At 43.4% G+C, this 20,573-nt stretch overlaps 1 protein-coding gene across 1 annotated transcript in view; it reads left to right on the top strand.

Moving 5' to 3' along the window:
- The window catches only part of LOC144983688 (protein NLRC3-like), a 28,368-nt gene extending 19,566 nt beyond the window's left edge, over positions 1 to 8,802 (top strand). The window contains exons 5-7 of the mRNA XM_078930774.1: positions 3,955 to 4,128; positions 5,016 to 5,189; positions 5,506 to 8,802. Coding sequence (XP_078786900.1) covers positions 3,955 to 4,128; positions 5,016 to 5,189; positions 5,506 to 5,518 — 361 coding nt within the window. The 3' untranslated portion in view covers positions 5,519 to 8,802. The remainder of the gene's footprint in view (positions 1 to 3,954; positions 4,129 to 5,015; positions 5,190 to 5,505) is intronic.
- Positions 8,803 to 20,573: the final 11,771 nt, after the last annotated feature.

The following is a 20,573-nucleotide window of genomic DNA, read 5'->3' on the forward strand; positions in this document are numbered from 1 at the left end:
TATGGTAATATTAAAGAACAGTACAATAAATATCTACTGTTGTATCCTAATATATGTTTAGATTTATTTACGATTGAAATACTTTTGGAGACTTTAGTTTGTATGTGTCTGATGTGTGGCTTCCAACTTAGTTTGTCATCGATAAAAACCCCTAAGAATTTGATTTCTGTAACACTTTCAATTAAGACATTATTTATTACAATTGAGGGCTCTTTATTTGTGTTGTAGTTTCCAAAAAACATCACTTTGGTTTTATTTAGGTTCAAAGACAATTTGTTGTAATCCATCCATAGTTTTATATTATTTAACTCTGTGTTCACCACCTTTATAAGTTCCCTTTGATTGTCTGTAGAATAAAATATATTTGTGTCATCAGCAAATAATATGAGTTTCATAAGCTTTGAAACATTGAATATATCATTTATGTAAATATTGAATAGCAGCGGGCCCAGAATTGATCCTTGTGGGACACCACAACTTATCTCTTTGGTTTCTGATGTATATTCATCAATCTTGACAAATTGTTTTCTTCCAGTTAAATAGCTTTTGACCCAAGCTAGCGCTAGTCCTCTTATCCCATACACTTCCAGTTTGTCAAGTAGGATAACATGATTGAGAGTGTCAAATGCTTTTTTTAAGTCAATGAAAACTCCAGCTGCATATTTCTTTTTGTCCAGAGCATTTGTGATTTCCTCCACAGCATCAATGATAGCCAATGAGGTAGATCTATTTTCTCTAAAACCATATTGGTTTTCATTTATAATGTTATATTTTTCAATAAATAAAGCTAATTTATCATTGAATATTTTTTCTAAAATTTTTGAGAATTGTGGAAGAAGAGAAACAGGTCTATAGTTTGTAAATTGGTGTTTGTCTCCACTCTTATAGATGGGAATCACTTTGGCTATTTTCATTTGGTTTGGGAATCTCCCAGTTTGTAATGATAAGTTACATATGTATGTTAGAGGCTTAGCTACACTATGAATGACTTTTTTCACCACCTTCATATCTATATCCTCACAATCTTTTGAGTTTTTACTCTTGAAATTATTCACAATTGATATCAGTTCATTTTCATTCACATCAGAGAGAAAGATTGAGTGTGGGATCCTTTCGATGGGAGGATTATTGTCTTTGCTAATTTTGCATTTTGGAATTTCCGCTGACAACTCTGGACCCACGTTTACAAAGTAGTTATTGAGACCGTTTGCAGCTTCATTGATGTCATAGCTTTGACCCTTCTCATCTGTAAAGTAATCTGGATAAGTTCGCTTTTTTGTCCCATTTTTAATGATGTTATTTAATATTTCCCAAACTCGCTTTACGTTGTATTTATTTTCATTCAGTAGATTATTGAAGTACACTTTTTTACTGTAACGTGTTATTTCAGTTAGTTTATTTTTATATGACTTATATCTTTGTTCACTTTCTCTTGTCCTCTGTTTTAAGAATTTTTTATACAGGTTATTTTTCTTTTTACAAGCATTTTGTAGACTGCTGGTTAACCAAGGGCATTTGGCAAATTTGTTCTTGAATTTATAAATTGGACAGTTCTTATTGTAAAGTGACCTAAATATTTCTAAAAAACATTTATAAGCAATATCGACATCTTTCTCTCTGTACACAGAGTTCCAGTTTTGTCTGGATAAGTCATTATTCAGAGCATTCATGGTTTTTTCATTTCTTAGCCTTTTGTAGACTGGTTCTTTTATAATTTTCTTTGTCTTCACATTGATGTCAAATAGTGCAAAAACTGGTAAATGATCAGTTATGTCACATATCATTAGTCCACTCATATGAGTGTATTCTATATTATTTGTAAAAATATTATCAATCAGAGTAGCACTTTGAGTAGTGATTCTGCTGGGTCTTGTTATGGTTGGATATAAACTCATAGCATACATTCTGCTGATAAAGTCGTCGGTTGCTTTATGTTTGCTGGGGTTTATCAGATCGATATTGAAGTCTCCACAGATGTATAATATTTTGTTATTTAGAGAGGTAAACATCTTTTCCATCCAGTTACTAAACACTTCTAAGCTTGACCCTGGCGACCTATAAACACAGCTTATAATGACATTTTTCCCTGAATTGTTACATATTTCAATTGTAAGACATTCCAGTATTCCATCCACTGCGACAGACAATTTATCAGTTACTGTAAACTTTGTATTTTTTTCCACATATATTGCGACTCCTCCACCTTTTTTGTTTACTCTGTTCACATAGTTAAGTTCATAGTTTTCCAATTCAAAGTCAGCGTCCTTGTCGCAGCTGAACCAAGTCTCAGATATGGTTATGATATCAAAGGAATGCCCGATGTTCTGTAAATAGTCCTTGATGTCTTCAAAGTTGGTATACATGCTTCTGCTGTTAAAGTGAATAATTGATAGTTTTTTCTTCTGGGTTAACAGAGTTTTTAAAGTCATCTATGCTGTAATATTTGCAGTCCATATTAACAGTGGAAAAGAATTGATCAGGGTCGATGTCTTGAAGGTTGTTGTCATTATCACTGAATATTTGAAGGTCGGTTTGCTCACCATTCAGATCTCTCTGAGAGTTGTGGTTGCAGGTGACTGTTGAAGAAAAAGTGTTGTTTTTTTTTAGAAGCCATGGATAGTAGAATTTGTCTCCTCATCTCGTAAGACCAGCATCTTCACGTATCTCTTGTTTAGACTGTAGTGGGTAAATATTTTTCCAAATCTTGCAGGCTCCTGATAAGAACAACTATTAATTAGATATTATTAATATTAGAATATTAATCGTTACCCCTCACCAGATCAAAACATCCTCCACCAAAAGTATTCTGGTCTCTGGTCACAACATCCTGCTTTCTTCACCTGTGATAAATCTTGGTGTCAAAATCGATTCTACTCTAACATTTGATCATCATATACGTCACCTCTCCAAAGTCTCTTTTTTCCATCTCAAAAACATTGCAAAGCTCCGCCCCTCACTCACCCAGTCTGATGCAGAAAAAGTAATCCATGCTTTTATCTCCTCCAGACTAGATTATTGCAATGCTCTCCTTGTTGAGATTCCTGGCAGGAGCCTGGAGCTCCAGCACATCCAAAACTGCGCTGCTAGGGTCCTGACAAGGAGACGCAAATTTGACCACATCACTCCTGTCCTTCAGTCACTTCACTGGTTACCCATTCGTTCCAGAATTCAATACAAACTCTGTCTTCTCACCTACCAATGTGTCCATGGAGTTCCATGGACACATGGAACTCAAGTAAGCTCCTTTTCCCGCAAGCCACTTCACGACTCCTCCGTTCCAATTTCACACACTGCCTTCATCAGCCCTCCACTCTGGAACAATCTTCCACAATCCCTCAGAGCCCCACAAAGTAATAAAGTAAAATATCGAATAGCAATTATATAGGAGCGAAAAATTAAAAATGGCCTCTTTTTCTGTGTTCCAGCGTTATTTCGTTGTGCAAATGCATTTGTCATGTAGGGAGGAACCTATGTGCAGCGCTTCCGGCAGAACTCTATGCCACAACAACGAGCTTATACGCACGCGGCTGCAGCGACCACTCTCTGTTCAAAAGAAAATAGCTTTCATGATCGTAAAAATATGTAGATTATTTTACCTTTAAGAAATCTGGGGGGGGTTTCTGGAAATAAAAATGGGATAAATTGAAATTTCGGGTTTGCTTCGGGCTCGGGCCTGCAAATCAAGTTAATTGGTCGGGTTCGGACCGGGTTTGGCTTTAATGCCTGCGGGCCTGTGTCGGGTCGGGCTGGATTTTTTAGGCCCGATCTTACCTCTTACCCCATGCATAATGCATTTTCATTTCCAGGTCTTCATGATTTTTCATCCAAAATCTCTCCTGAAAATGTCATCTGTCAGTGTCTCATCAGGGCGGGTCCCACCTAACTGAATGGACCAAGTTCCTGGACCTCCAGCTGCATCACTGCTCCTGAACACACTTTTCTGTCTCATTGCAGGTTGAAGGACTGCAGTTTGTCACAGATCAGCTGTGAAGTTCTGGTCTCAGCTCTGAAGAAAAACCCGTCCTATCTGACAGAACTGGACCTGAGCAGAAACCAGAACCTGAATTGCGGAGTTTTTCATCTGTGTGGTTTTCTGAAGAGTTCAGACTGCAGACTGCAGACTCTGAGGTTAGACTCCATGTTTCAGTTGTGTTCACATCCATATGATGACAAAGTTGTGTTAGGACTGAACTGCAGACATGAAGCTCATCAGCTCTGCTCTGTGTCTTTGGTCCAAGAGACTCCTTTAAAGCAGTGCAGAAGCAGCAGCCTCACGTGCACGCTCACATGCACTCTGAGTCCTGCTGTGTTTCAGCAGATGCAGCTGAGAGTCCAAAGGGTTAGGGTGACAGAGTCCTGCTGCAGCTGGATGCTGCTCTGACAGACACATCCTCCACAAACATCCTCACCTTTTCATCCACAAACATCATCACATCATCCATCAAAGCTCCCAGCAGCTTCTGACTCTTCATTCAGAGCTGAAGTCATGCTTGATCAGGGATCAATGTCCAACATTTGCTGCTGACTCTTCCTCATCACTTCCTTCTTCTCTCTGCTTTGATCTGTTGGAGCTGAAAGTCTCTGCTTGAAGGGCTGCAGCAGAGAAGGACTGGAAGATCATCTCCTGAAAACTGGGAGGAAGACTTTCCAGCATCCTGCTGCTGAAATTCTCCCATGATTCAGTGCTGTTTGGAGAAGAGCTGAGCAGAAAGAGGAAGTGGACTTTTTCTGCTGTTGCTGCAGAAACATCAGTTGGTTTGGATGCAGCCACAGGCTGATGTTTGACTTTCACACATCTGGACTTCTTTCCTGAAGCAGCTGCATGTTGTCCTGAATGTTCCTGAATGTTCTTCTTCTCTGCTTCTGCTGGACGCTTCTGATCTGCTGCTGTTGCTTCATATCTTTGGACTTTTTCTAAACTTTCTGATTTTCTTCAGCTCTGAACTCTTTAGAAGAAGTGAAGGATGAAAAACAGGAACTTTGTCTTTAAACTCAACTCTTTGTTCTGGATTCAGGTTGGAGGAATGCCATTTGGATTCGTACAGCATTCCTGCTCTGGTCTCAGCTCTGAATTCCAACCCGTCCCACCTGACAGAACTGGACCTGAGAGGGAATTACCTTCATTCTTCAGATGTTCAGCAGCTCCAGGATCTGGTGAAGAGTCCAAACTCCAAACTGCAGTCTCTGGGGTCAGTATAGGGTTGGAGTCAGTCCAGCTGCTTCCAGATGTTTGGTCCTAAAGTTAGTCTGAGAGCAAAGATGCAGAGTTTCCTGTGAAGCTGCAGCTTCTCAGTGAAGCTCTGAGGAAAATGATGACAGGCTTCAGGACAACAGTCAGCCAATCAGAGCAGCAGAAGCTCCAACAGGTGAAGATAACCGGAAGCTGCTGCTCTGAACAGGACTGAAGCTCCTGCTGCTCTTTCTGCTGCTGTGCTGCATCACTGACTGACAGACCAGGATCAGGAGACACTCCTTCATCTCCGTCTCTCTACTTTCTCTCTTCAGGTGGAGGTGGTGAGTCTGATGTTCCTCCAAGAGGAGCAGAGAGGAGCAGCAGCAGCAGCTGGTCTGCAGAGATGTGGTGACTGGACGGTGTTCCTGGGAGGTGGAGAGCAGAGTGATGGAGGAATCAGAGGAAGTGGAGATGAGTGTCAGAGCTGCAGCAGGAACTGATCTGAGATCAGCTTCACTGTCTCTCAGTTATGGTGCTGCAGCTCCCCCAGTGGACTGATGGAGAACTGCACTTCCTCTAATTCTTACTTGTTCTGTCCAACAACTTAGCAAACAATTAGAGCTGAAGGCATTTTGTTTGGACAGGTATTACTATCACAAAAAGAGGTTGTATAGCTTCGAGAAATCAGAGTGTAGATTTGTATAAACCCCTTTTTGTTGTATTATTTTTTTTATTTGTTACATTTAGTGTGTGTGGGGAGGGAGAGGGGAAGAATGTGAGGGGGGGTGGAAGAGAGTAAAAGGAAAAGAGGTGAGAAAGTGGGGGATACAAGTACTGATTTGAATAAGTTTTTATTTTAAGTTGTAACAATTATACCAGATCTGCTGGAAAGACAAATATTACATCAAAGGTGAAGTTCTGACACGAAGATGAGCGGAAAATATCTCTCCATCAAGACACTGTGGGTTAGGAAGGGGGATGAAGCAGACAGGGAGCAGTGTGGCAGTGTGCACATGCGCGTGGGGGTGGAGATACATGCACGCTGCCAAAGTGAACCGTGTGTTCATAAAGGGAGCCAGATCCTACCCAGCCAGACCAGGAGGGGAGGGGAGGAGAGACCCCCAGGCCAGAAGCGCCCCCGGCATCCGGACCCAGGCAGCCCGGGAGTGGGGGAGGAGGGGACCGCCCACCCAGCCAGGCGCAGAGAAGGCCACCCTATAGGGGGCCCCCCCCGACACCCAAAGGCATAAGCGAACCCAAGACAAGAGCCAAGGATGAAGCCAGGGCCCCGAAAACCCATGAGCCGCCCACCACCCGACCGGCGCCCCGTCTCCGCGAGCCAGCCCCGGTACCCAATCCAAGCAACCCACAGCCACCCCCCATAACCCTACCCACTACAACCTTCCTCACCCGCCATATTATCTGAGCCCCCCTCCCCAACCCCCTCAATGCCCTCCCCCCTCTGTGATGGGGAGGGAAAGGCACAGAGGATCCCAGTGAGCCAGCCCCCAGGTCCGTCCCACCCATGCACTCTCACACACATACTTACGATCTTGTGGTTGCCCCCCACCCCCTGCCGCACGCAGTAACCCCCTTCGGCCGACCGACCCCCCAGCGTCGTATGCCCGACCATCACCGCAACCGACAGGATACCCACAATCCCCGGCCCCCCTGAGAGGACCAGGGGGGTGAAGACCGACCGCCCCTCCCCGACCCCACCCATGTACGGAGATGTGGGAGTGCTGTGTGTGTGCTGCAGGTAAAATAGGAGGTCTCTAGTGTGGGAAGCCCCACCGCTTCCAAGCCGCAGGGCCCCCCCACTCCAGGGTCCCTCTGTGTGTGGTGTGTATTTGCTGTGTGTGTGCTGCTAACATGCAGTGTGTGTCTAAAGTGGAAGTTAAAATTGTGTGGGGGACCAGTGAAAGATGACCCTCCCCACAAGGCCCTAGATTAATCAGGGTGTCTAATATGCAAGTAAAAGCGGGATGGAGGGCGGATGCCGACGCGACCCCAGAGAGACACTCCAAGTGAGCCCCGCCAGCATGACCCCCCCATCCAGATACCCCGAGCCCTATGTGCCTGTGTGCGAAATTTGTTTGGGTGAGAGCGGGGAGGAGCAGCCGGATGGGCACAACCGGGGAAGAAGGCTCCCCCGAGCGACCGGCCGGCCGCGGTAGGCGACCCCCTCCCAGGGCGGTTGGCAGTCAGGAGGCGGCAAGCCAGCCGCAGATGGAGGTCAGAGCCTCGTAGCGCCGAGAGACAGCCAGCAAGGAAGGGGCCCGGTGCCAAAACGGAGGGGCAGGAGGACCAGCCCCACCATTCATGCCCTGACCTCCCTAAGGACTAGCACCCCGCCCCCTGCACCCCCCCCTAAAAAAACCCAAAATAGATTAAATAATAATAATAATAAATGATACTAATACTGCTACTACTAATGATAATAAAATAAATAAAATGAAATAAATAAATTAAAGAAAATAATAATAAAAAATAATAAAAATAAATAAAAAGGAAAGAAAGGAATAAAATAATAAATGAATAAATAAATAAAATAGTAATAATACAATAAACCCACCCAAGTGAACCCCTTAACCCCTGCTTCGAATGCAACGCCGACCCCCCCGGGAGGCCAGGCCATGCGCCAACTACTGGCCACGGGCGAAACACCGGCCGCGGGCAGACGACCCCAGGCTCCAGAACCCCAAGCCCCCCCCCACGCCACGGCAACCAGCCACCCAGCACGGCACCCGTCTGCCGTTCCCGGTCGCACTGCCTACCCTGCGCCCAGAAGGCACCAACCCAGGAGCCCCTACCAAGTCGCCGGCAGAGTGCGCCCCCCCCACGAGCAGCCAGAGCCCCGAAGCCTGGAGAACGGCAGGCCCGGCAGATCCCACCACCCCAAACCCACCCCGGCCCACCCAACCGGCCAGGACCCGGCTCAACCCATCACCATCCCACCCCTACTAGGTGATGTGACTAACCAGCTGGAGCCAGGGAGAGTCTGAAGCCGACAGGTTTTTTGTGGAGGACATTATCTTTAAACTAATATGCTCTGACATGAGGTTTCTGTAGTGGTTGATGCTAAGATTATTTTTAGATTTCCAGTTTAGGAGGATAGTTTTCTTTGCGATACATACAGCGGTGAGAACCATATAGGCCTTGTTAGATTCCATGTTGATGTTATTCAGGTCACAGAATAAGCAGAATTTGGGGCAAGCAGGAATCTTATGATTAAACCAGACTGATAAATCCTCACAGACCTTACGCCAAAATGATTGGACAGGTGGACAGAGCCACAGAGCATGCAAATAGTCGTCTATGTTGTTACCTATGCACTGTGTGCATACAGCAGACTGATTGAGACCCATTTTAAATAACCTCTGTCCGGTGTAGTGAGTTCTGTGGAGAATCTTGTATTGAATAAGTTGCAGATTAGGACTTTTGATCATATTAAAGGCATTCAAACAGATCTGTAGCCAAAATTGATCACTAGAATTCAATGATAGCTCAGACTCCCATTTTGTCATGGGTAAGTAAATGGTTTCATCTATGTTAGATATCAACTTATACATTTTGGAAGTGAGCTTGGGATTTTTTTGGGTCAATAAAATGTGTTACTGTAAGGGAAAGGTCTAGGTCTATTTGGGTCAGGCAGTATTTAGTGCTTATAGCTGATTTAAATTGCTGATATTCTAGAAATTTGTTTTTACTAATCCCATAGATCAGGGGTGTCCAAACTACAGCCGGCGGGCAAACTGCGGCCCGTGGGTCTGTTTATATTGGCCCGCAGCAAATTTTGAAAATGTAATTGAATATGGCCCGCACATGGCGCTTGAGATCAACTCTGTTGCACTTCTCAGTTTCAACACTAGATGGAGTCGCTCACAGAAAGGTGTGTTGCGGAGTGGGTGTGTGCTGACAGCCCCGCGTGCCACGAGAGAGGGGGGGGGGGGGGAGCGAGTGCAATTGGAGATGGGTGTGTGAGAACTGAGCGGAGGTGTGGGGGTCGATATTTTCTGTGTTCGGAGGACGGGGCATTTTATTATAATTTTTTTTTTAAACTTGTCCTGTCCAACAGCTAGGCAGGCAGATGAGAGCGGAGGGCCTCTTGTGTTGGACATATTTTACTTTAACAAGAGGGGTTATTAATCTTCAGACAAACCAAAGGTATGACTGAATAAACCCCTTTTGTAATTGAGGCCAAACTTTATTAATTTCAACCATGTTTGGAAATCTTTGGTGTTGGACCGGACGGAAAAGGAAAGAAGGGAAGAAGAGAGAGGGATGTTAGAGAGAGGGGGGGGGGGGTAGGAGGGTGATAATAGGAGGGGAAGGGGGATAAGACCATGAAGCAGCATAAATCAACAAGTTTACTGGTTGTTTATCATTATGGTAAGGTTCATATGTAGTACAAAAAGGGCGGGGCCTGTCCACACACACTCAAATGTTATAAACACACCTGCTAGCTGCAAAAATGTCCACATGTCAACATGCACACAAAACAAATAGTGTTCACACGCATACTTATGCCTTTAAACCAACTAGTGTGAAATATTTCATTTATTCAATCACGCAAACTATTAGTGCAAAGGTGAGCTAACACCTGTGCTCAGGTGAGTGTTTATGTTCTTCTAAAATGGATAGTGGAGCGCCCAGCCACCCCCACACCCAGACCCCCGCCGCAGCAGCAGCGGCAGCCGGAATCCCCCCAGCGCCACACGGGAACAGGCAGGGAACAACCGCCCCCCGGGCGACCAAGACCGCCACCCAGGCCAGGGCCAGCAGGACCGCTGCGAGGCCCCCAGAGCCAGAGAGCAGGGAGGCGCGGAGGGAAAGAGAGCGCCGCCCCAGCCCAACCAGGAAAGCATCCCCCCCGCCGCGCCGGGAGAGCCCAACGCAGGGCCCCAGCAGAGAAGGACGCCCACAGCCCCAGACGAGCACCCCACCACCACCCAGGGGTTCCGGGCATCCCCCCGCCCCAACCCCAGGTACGAGCCAGGACCCCCCAAGGGAGACCCGCTCCGCACTCCAGGCAGCCACCCACCCGGCCCACGGTTGGTCCAGGGAGGAGCAAGGCAGGGGCCCGCCGCCCCCGCCCAGGAGGGGGGAACCCCAGGGAAAAAAGGGGGCCCACAATGGGTGTTGTAAATATGGCCCGACCAGGCTCGGCCACTGTTGGAAGTTTGGCGGGGCCCAGCGCTCAGGGGCAAGGACCAGGACCCACCCCCCAGGGACACGAACACCCCGGCTCAGGTGTAATGTGAACCCCCCCCACCGTGCGGAGAGAGCACCTCCGGGTCCAGGAAGCCGGCACCCAGGGGACACGGCCGCCGTCGCCAAGGGGCCCGCACGAGGACGGGGCATTTTAATAAATAGCATTCTGAACTGTGAAAAAGTATTCCCTTTATGTAAAAAAGAACTTGTTTTGTTTTTGGAATTTTTTTTGTTCATAGCTGCATATTTTGTCACAGAGTGTAATTGTAAAATGAAGCTTTTTAAATTGTGTGCGTTTAATGTTAAAATTGTCCTCGTTGGTCACCTATAAGCCCTTTTTTTGGTCTACTTTTCTGAGAAAACTGGACTTCGAGTCTTTATAATCTAGAAAATCGTGCACTCTGCCAGTCAACCACACTAACGGCTACGTATGTAAAGATCTGCTGGCTTCAGCTGCTCAATAAAGCCGTTCTGAACTGCCTGGTTGGAATGAGGTTTCATTGAGTGATGTTTCATTTTGATGTGCGCTTGTTTTATGTGGCACAGATCAGCATCGCTGCTCCCACTGAGAGCAATGTTCTTCACATTATAGGTGGGTTAGAAATACACAGTAATCATGTGTCAATATGTCACCTCTAGTGTGCGGCCCGGACCTTTGCTCATTTTTCTGTATTTGGCCCTCACCAAAAAAACTTTGGACACCCCTGCCATAGATTGAGGATAACGTTGAGAGGGACAGAAATGTTCTATTCTGAATTATATGCTGGAACTGCTGGATTCCTTTGTTCTTCCATGAAGCAAAATGAATCATGTTTTTGTTAATTAAAATGTCAGGGTTATTCCAAATGGGGTAAGTTTACATGGAAATAAAGTTAGGTTGTTTTTTTTTAAGAAAATCCCACCAGGCTGTTAGAGATGAGCTGATGTTTAAACTTCTGAAGCAATTGTGTTGTTTAATTTTAGAACTGAAGAAAGGATAATTAGAAATATCTAGGTTATCACAGATTTTGTTCTATATCTAGCCAGGATTCATCCAGCACACCAGGATTCAGCCATTTTTGTACATAACACAATCTGTTCGCGGAGTAGTAGTCCTGGAAGTCTGGAAGGCCTAGTCCTCCTCTATCTTTAGGTTTTTTTATAGTTTTTAAACTAATCCTTGGTGGTTTACCTTCCCAGAGGAATTGGGAAATGAATGAGTCTAATGATTTGAACCAAGTAGTTGGAGGTTTGGAAGGAATCATTGAAAACAGGTAGTTAATTTTGGGGAGAATCATCATTTTTATGGTTGCAACTCTCCCGATTAGAGAAATGGGTAGAGTTGGGTGTGGTTTAGCTTGAATAGATCAGAAAGCCTAGAGGAAATATTTATACCTAAGTACTTTATGTTGCCTGTTTGTATTTTAATAGATGACGGATTTAGGTAATTTCAATTAATTGGTAGAATTATGCTTTTAGACCAGTTTATGGAGTATTCTGAAACTGAGGAAAATCTATTAATTAGGGAGATGATTTGGCAGATGGAAGATTGTGAATTTGGAGTAAATAGTAAAACATCATCTGCATAAAGACTTATTTTGTGTTCTAGATTTTTGGTTTGAATGCCTTCAATGTCTCGACTTTGCCTAATAGCAGCAGCTAGAGGTTCAATAAATAGTGCAAATAAAGATGGAGATAGTGGACAGCCTTGTCTGGTTCCTCTTTGTAAATTAAAGCTTGGAGATGTTTGATCATTTGTTCTGACACGAGCATTAGGAGAGGCATATAATATTTTAATCCAGTTAATAAATGATTTTCCAAAGCCAAATTTGTTCAGGGTGGCTATTAAAAATTTCCAGTTGACCCGATCAAATGCCTTTTCTGCATCCAGTGACAAAATGGTTGCTTCTCGGTTGTTGATGGTTGTATAATCTATGAGGTTGATTAATCTGCGCATGTTGGTAGATGGATGTCTACCCTTTATAAAACCTGTTTGGTCAGGATGTATTAGAGAGGGAACTACCTTCTCCAGCCTAAAGCTTTGCAGATTATTTTAAGATCTGCATTAATCAGCGATATGGGTCTATAGCTGGATGGTGATGTGGGATCTTTCCCAGGTTTCAGAAGTAAGATAATAGTATCAGAATTCATATTTGGAGGTAGATAATTGTCCTTAATTTCTATTGTCATTCTGAGAAAAATGGGAGCTAAAATTAGCCAAAACTCTTTCTAAAATTCTGCTGGGAAGCCGTCTGGTCCTGGGGCTTTTTTACTAGGCATGTTGGTTAATGCTTTATGTAGCTCTTCTTCAGTAAGAGGGGACTCCGGGGCTGTGACTTGTTCCTCTGTTGGTCTAGGCCAGGGGTCGGCAACCTTTTTTATCAAAAGATCCACTTTGCCCACCCCCCTCACAAAAAAATGTGTCTGGAGCCGCAAAAAATTACAGAGTTTATAAACTTCTAAAAGTTTTAATCTTTATTTAAATTTTAACAGTTGAAGCCACTGAATACAACAAACAAGCCCACTTTAATATATAATATGTTTAATAGTAGTAACCCATGCATTCTCCCGTCCTCTTCGGGTTTGTTGGCAGCCAGCCAGTGATCAATGGACGCACCTTAAAATACAAAAAAACGACATCAGTTCTGAGTATGAGGATTTAAAAAAAAATAATTTCCTGTTTAGTGGAAATTATGTTCCTCTTACCTGTTTAGTGGGATTTCTGTGTCTGAATTTCCCTGCAGATCTTCCCTATGTCGGCGCTGTGAGATGTGACTTTCATCTTCATGCAGGACTGTAGAGTCTCGCTGGTGAGGCGGGAGCGGTATTTGGACTTTATAATGTTCATGCTTGAGAAAACTTGCTCGCATAAGTAAGTTGAACCAAAGATGGATAGGACTCCTAATGCACACCTTTTCATGTTGATTTAGGTGTCAGGAATGGCATTCCATGTTGCAAAAATAAGTTTGTCGGGTTGGGGTAGTTTTTCCATATCACTCCATTTGTGCTCTTTAGCGAGAGTAGCCCTCTGACGGGCAATTTCTTCAAGATCCGCTGACAGGGATTTAAACTTGTTAACCCACAAAACTTTATCCGCAATATCGGCCAGTTGAATTTCTAGATCAGGCTTACTTACTCCTGTGAATGCGGATGTGTTCAGGAGGGATGGGTCGCTGTTCAGCAGGGATGGGTCGCTGTTCAGCAGGGATGGGTCGCTGTTCAGCGGTGCGACAGGGAAAGAGAGAGGCTGTTTCTCCTTTCTGAACTCACTGAATCTTTCTCCAAATGCAGCTTGCATTGCAGTAATGGCACGGTGTAAATAATCACAATTTATGTGATTGTTTTCTTCTTTGAACTCTCTTAGGGAGGGGAAGTGAGGGAGCGTGCCATTTTGTACATCTCTGGCGAACACTGTCATCTTGCGCTTAAATGCCCAAATCTCCTCCAGCATGTGCAGAGCCGTGCTTCCCTGTCCTTGGAGATTTTTATTCAGCATGTTCAAGTAACTTGTCATGTCTACCATGAAGTAAAACTTTTCCAGCCAAGATGGGTCTTCCAGCTCAGGATACCTGAGGCCTTTATTTCCCAAGAAGGTTTTTACGTGCTCCAGACAGGCAGCGACGCGTTTCAGCACCTCCCCCCTGGACAGCCACCGGACTCTGTTGAGCAGCAGGAGATCTGAAGACGTGTTTTCGACTTCTTCTAACAACAAACAAAACTGTCGGTGGCTTAACCCATCCGCAATTATTTTGTTCACCATCTTAATAACAAGGTTCATTACTTCCACACATTCAGGGGGAAATGTTTGTGCGCTAAGTGCTTCTTGGTGGATAAGGCAGAGAAACGTCATCAGATCTCGGCCCGGTGACTTTTGAAGTAAATTCACAAAGCCCTTCTGTGCTCCTCTCATACTTGGCGCCCCGTCAGTAGATACCGACACTAGGTGAGTGGGGTTTATCCCTTTATCTTTTAGACAACAGCATCACAAATGTCCTGCCCCCGAGTTTGGCCCTTAAGCGGTATGAGTTCAATCAGTTCTTCCTGCGGCCCATTAGCATTGGGGTACCTGCATAACAGTGCTACCTCCTCAACATCGTTTACATCACTTGACTCATCACAGGCAATTGAAGATGCTTGAGCTGCATTAACATCGTCAATTTGCTTACTACTGATATTTGCTGCCATTTTAATGGTCCTGTCCTTAACCGTCTTTGCAGAGAGAAGCATGTCTTTCATTTTCTGAACAATTTCCTTTTTGTTTTTAAAATCGGAGAATAGATGCTCTGATATTTGAATAAAGGTTTCTTTTATGTATTCTCCTTCTGTGAACGGCTTACCCCTCTTTACCATCTCCTGAGCTGCCAAAAACTAGCCGCTGTAGTTGACTGTGGAGAGCTGATCCATTTTTTGAAAGATAGTTTTCTCTCTCCATCTCGTCGTTGCAATTCAGAAAATTGCTCTCTGGCGCTCATCTTCGGTTGGGTATTTTTCAGCAAATGCTAAATGCTTGCTTTGAAAATGTCTTTCAACGTTACTTTTTTTTGTTGTTTGATAGTTTCTCGCCACATATCAAGCACGCAGGTAAGCCAGCGTCATTGGCAGATGTCCGCGCTGCATTAAACTCTCTATTTTCTTCTGAAACTTTTCTTTTTTGGGCTCTTTTTATGCTTACAGTGGTAGGGGTTCCCGTCGTGGTCCCGCCAGCAAGTAAAGGCGACGGCTGCTGACGTTGATGTGACATATATTTAAAGTGACAAATAAAAAAAAAAAACTTTATTTAGAATCTAAATTTTAGAATCTAAATAAAGTTTTTTTTTTTTTTTTATAATTTGTCATCTAAATTTTAGATGGTCCATATACTTTTACCCGGTTCTTTCCCATCAGTGGGGTCACGGGGGCCGGCTGGTATAGGCGTAGGGCAGGGTACACCCTGGACAGGTCGCCAGCCATCGGGAGCCACTACAATGAGGCTGAAGAGCCGCATGTGGCTCCAGAGCCGCAGGTTGCCTACCCCTGGTCTAGGCAAAGCTATGCTATTGAGAAAACTATTGATGTCATTGTCAGAAGGATCAATTTGAGATGAGTTGAGGATTGGTAAAAGTTTTTAAAAACAGAATTTATCGCAGCTGGATCTGTGTTTCCATAGCTATGTTCAACAAGGATCTGTTAACCAAGAAATAATCTAGCCTGGAGAATGATTGATGAACTGTGGAAAAAAAAGGTATAAGCTCTTTTCGTGGGATGGAATAAACGCCAAACATCACAAAGACCAAAATCCTCCATGTACTGTTTAACAGTGTTTGTGGACTGCCAGATTCTAAGATTTCCTGTGTTATTTAGCCTATCCATTTCTGGATCTAAACACATGTTGAGGTCACCTGCAATAATTAGCGATTTGTCTGTATGCTCAGATAGCGCAGAGAAGAAGGAATGAAAGAATTTAGGGTCATCTACATTGGGGGCGTACACATTAGCTAAACACAGCTGCATATTTTGAGTGGAAAGAGTGACTATTATAAATCTTCCTTCTGGATCTATGATTTTTTTGGCTTCGGTGAATTTAACTTCCTTATTTATCATAATTGTTACTCCTCTCTGTCTAGAATTATAACAGGCTGAATATACGTTGGGAAAATCTGCTGTGGCGAGAATATTCACTGAGGAATTAGACATATGAGTTTCTTGAAGAAACGCAAAATCAGTTTGGAGGTTTTTTAATGTGGTCAATATTTTCAGTCTCTTCTCTCAGGTTCCAGCTCCGTGCACATTCCAAGTAACTAACCTTAGGGTGGACATGCTGCTGTTGAGGTGGATGCTAGAAACTGTATGTTATTGATGGAGGCAAAAATGAGTATATATGTACACATAATGGTGTGCTTGATGTTGCTATGAGGCTTTATGTGTAATGTACAGTGCATGTGATGTAATGCTGGACATGCTGAGTGTCTGAGTGTGTTGTGCAGATCAGTACTATTGTAGAGTGGCTGAGTTATGTGGCAGCTTAGGTGAGGGGGAGGGAATAGTGTGTGAAAAGAGAAAAAGGAGTGCAGAGGGAGGGGGTAATTAAGAAACAGGGAGGGTAGAAACAGAGCAAACCTATCATAAACAGGTTGAAGCTGCTGAGGAGACTGGTGAGGATTTTACCTAAAGTGGAAAACCTTTATGCCCCGTGAGTTCTGCCCAGTGTGTCACATATAAGCATAAACTGACACCTGTGCAGAGAGTGTAAAGGGTGTGGATACATATCTGGTTTAGAATAGCCAGGGAGTGACGTTTGGGTCGCGGTGGAGCTGTCCGTTCACATAGAGCCGGTCCACAGAGATGACAGCAGGGGCCCCTTCACTCAGAAACTTCCTTCTGATGGGGATCAGGATCCTTTCTTTAGGGAACTGATCATCCATCCTGATGTCCCCGGAGCTCCCTACCACGGCGTCTCACCTCTTCCTTCTCCTTGTGAAGGACAAACTTGGCCACGATGGGTCTGGGCCTGCGGTTCCCTGGTCTCGCTGCTCCCATGCGATGCACACGGTGAAAGTTTATGGTTTTAACTTTTTCCTCTGGAAGCTTTAGCTGGGTTTGAATAAAGTTTTTAATTTTTTCCTCGGCGTTTTCTTCTGGCGTTTCTGGTATTCCCATGACCACCAGGTTATCTCTCATGGATCTTGATTGAAGATCCAGAATGGACTCCTTGATCTTCTTATTTTCTTCAGAAAGTCGGCTCATTCCATCAGTGATGGACTTTACCGACTCCCTCAGCGCTGAATTCTCCACTTCCTCTAATTCTAACTTCTCAAACGACACTATGGGGTCAAATTGTGAAGTTTGGTGGTTTCCTGCAAATAAACTCTGATATGAATTTGTAACAACAACCAGTAAATAGCTGGTAAACTAACCTGGCTCCAGTTAGTTTCCATTTTAAATAAAAAAGTTTCCTCTTGGTTCAAAGTAAACCTGGACGGTTTCTCTAAACTGATGTGGATGGAGGCCCTAGCTCTAGCTGGAAACACTGCTACAACGTGAAGGGGATTGTCATGGATGGTTACCTCTCAGGTTGGACACGCCCCTGACCAGGTGCCAGTGGTTGTATCGATGATTGAGGATCAGATAGAAGAGTTGGAGCAGCATAGCAGCCCCAGTCTGCAGTCTAACAGTGGTGACATCAGGCTGGGCTCATGGGCTGATTTGGAAGAGAGAGAAACTGTCAACTTTGTAGGGGAGAGCTGCCATTTTCTGTCAAATCCTTGTTCTCCTGTTTCTTTTAGTGGTCAGACAGTCAGCATGTAGGTTTGGGACTTTTATTTTGTAGGATCTGAGGGAAGTTTGTTTTCTCCGTTTACTAGAGGTGTGTTCTGTTTGTTGTGTTCGCCTTGGCTCTCCCTGAATTTAAGATGCTCCTAGAATAAATTCCAGTTATTCTTTATCTTCACTTCTTTGTTTTTTCTACACATTTATCTGAATTATTTCACTTATTTATGTTTTCTAAAGTCATGTGACGCTGCAGCTACTAAATCTGATGGATATAAACCAGAAATCCACAAAAACCAACAGAATCAAACAATAAAAATGTCCAAATGGATCTGAAATAGACATAAAAACTAGTTTGAATGATGTTTTTCTGCGTTAAATGAAGGAGTCACCAACGTGAAAAGAGGAAAAGTTGATTGAATCAGTGATGAACAGAAGCACAAATACAGAGAGACATCCTCAGCGGGGGGGTTACCAGCAAACAGCACCTTTAGCCAAAATAGATCCAGATGTGAGAATCAAACACTCCTCTACACACTGAAGCAAGCAGCTCTACAAAAGGTTCTGGTTCTGTTTGGAAGAGGAAAAATCCCAGCAGAACTTTAGTCATCAACAAGTTTAGGAAAACGTCTCTGCTGCAGAACACAGGAGAACCAAACCAACTCATGTGTCTGTGTGGGACTGGAAGTTCAGAAAAGTCCTCATGGCTTTGAGATGCTTTTTGGGAACAAACAGATCCCAGAGTGGAAAGCCCACACCATGACAGCGCCGCCTCCTTTAAGGCTGGAAGCTACATCTCCAAAATACACTTTGGTGGCTGTTTTGGAGCAGATGAGAACTTTTTCAAACGGTAAAAACGTCTGCAGCTAGAAAAGTACAACTCTGTTGGACAACGTGCTTTTATTTTGAAAATTACAATGACTTGGTTTCATTTAAAGTAGATTTATACATGTGTGTATTTGTTATTTACAATGATGTTCTTATTGCAAACCTGAAAGTGAATCCTTGGAAAATGGAATCATGTGCAATAAAGTTTGAATGATTGAATAAATAAATAAATAATAATCAACACATATCGCTGTCTGTGGGATGTTTGTGTGCATTTATACATGCCAACATATCCCAGAATTCCCTGGTTTAAGCGCCATCATGTTTTAAAAACAACTTTATTCCACAAAAAGGAAATAAATCCAGTAGAAAACATCAAACTAAAGCTTGGTGGGTGATGCTAAAGCTGCTGACGCCCTCTTTTTAGATTTGATTATTATTGAAATATAATCATTACAAACTCTCAGACACAACCACACAATGATGCAAGGCACAGCTCTACACACACAAAACAACGTCTACATGTCTAAAATCTAGAAATCTTTCAGCATCAATGACATTTCAAGGCATTTAACAATCTGGACTCTAGATCAGTAACTATTCTGGAGCAGATTTCCAAATGTCATCAATAAAGGATTTGAGTTCTGAATCCATTCAATGAGGAGAAATACAGTCTGACTTCAATTTCAAACACAGTCAATTCAGATGATCTGTTTTCATTTGGATGCATTTCTTTCATTTTGGGGACTACGGGCCATTTGATGAATTTCCATAGTTGATCACCTGATGTGTCTGTTATTTTAGGTTGATGATACTTTACTGTTAAAGTCATGGTAGAATTGACCTTTAAAGGATTTGTTTACATATTTATCATCACATTTTTCAGTGAGTTTTATTTCATCTATGACTAAATTTGGTAGTTTAATTTGAACGTTGGAAGACAATATTCTATTTCTTCTTAAATGGATTAAAGCAATTGGAATTTCTCTGCAGGTTTTCTGAAATTCCTTGGTTGAACATTAAATATCAAATTGACTTTTGAAGTCTCTTCATTGAAGAATTTCTCCATTTGAATCAAGAACATCGTTTCCAAAATGATCTTGAGGTCAAACCAATTCTGATGAAACATTGTCTTCCTGTTTGTGGTCATTACTCTGTTGTTCCACAGGGGGGCGCAGTGAGGCCAAAACTAGGACTACATAGCATTTTCCACTGGAAAAGTACTTGTTGGTGAAATTCTGAAATCTTTAGAGGAAGTTTGGAAATTTCAAAGTCACATCAACAAAAAATCTAATCCAGCGACTTTTTTGAAGATGTTTTTGGGAAAATGAAACCAGAATGAGTCAGGATTAGCTATAAAGTCTTGAAACATTTGATTCTGAAAGTTCCAACCATTGATTCTAAATCAATCGTCTTCACACCTCCCTAATTATATTCCTGAATTAGTGGAGATTTTCTGATGAAATGGGTCTTAATTCTCCAAATAAATGTATAAATAATTGAGTATTCGTTTAATTCTTTGGATTAATGTGGAATCAAACCTGCAGGAGGCACAGCAGCTGCAGTTACCAGTGACGTCCACGAGAGAAGAAATGTCCATGTCCTTCATGTTGAACGTCTTTCTCTGTCATCAATTCACTTGATTTCTGATTTCATGCTCAACATTTCAAGCTGATGTCTTTGTGTCTCAGCCTCCAGGGGGGTATTCCAGGAAGCATGTTTAAACTAGCCTGACTTTAAGCCTGAACTCTGGCTGAAATCCGCCTGAACTTGTTTACTCTGGGTATGTCGGTTCCAAGAGACCAGATATGAGTTGGCGTAATTACGCTCCACTTGGTAACCCTGGGTTCACCTCTCAACATATGCATTTCAGTCCAGATAACGCTGCGGCATTCCTACAGGCCGACCACGGTGTGTTGTTTTCACAGGGCTGTTGACACATTCAGTGTTGCCAGTCATTGTTTCTTGCCTCTGTGGTCCAGTGAAACCATCTTGAGTTGAGCAGGGTGAGTCAACACTTGGAACTGTCTCTGATTCCACCTCACAGGTGTTCTCTAACAAGATATCCTGTGAGGTCCTGGGAAATGAAGTCTCTGTGGTTTGAAGCAAGTGTCTGCGGTTCCACCTGTACACT

This window comes from Oryzias latipes, chromosome 2 (genome assembly GCF_053564925.1).
Source record: "Oryzias latipes strain Hd-rR chromosome 2, Olatipes_Hd-rR_3.1".
In the NCBI taxonomy this organism is placed as follows: domain Eukaryota; kingdom Metazoa; phylum Chordata; class Actinopteri; order Beloniformes; family Adrianichthyidae; genus Oryzias; species Oryzias latipes.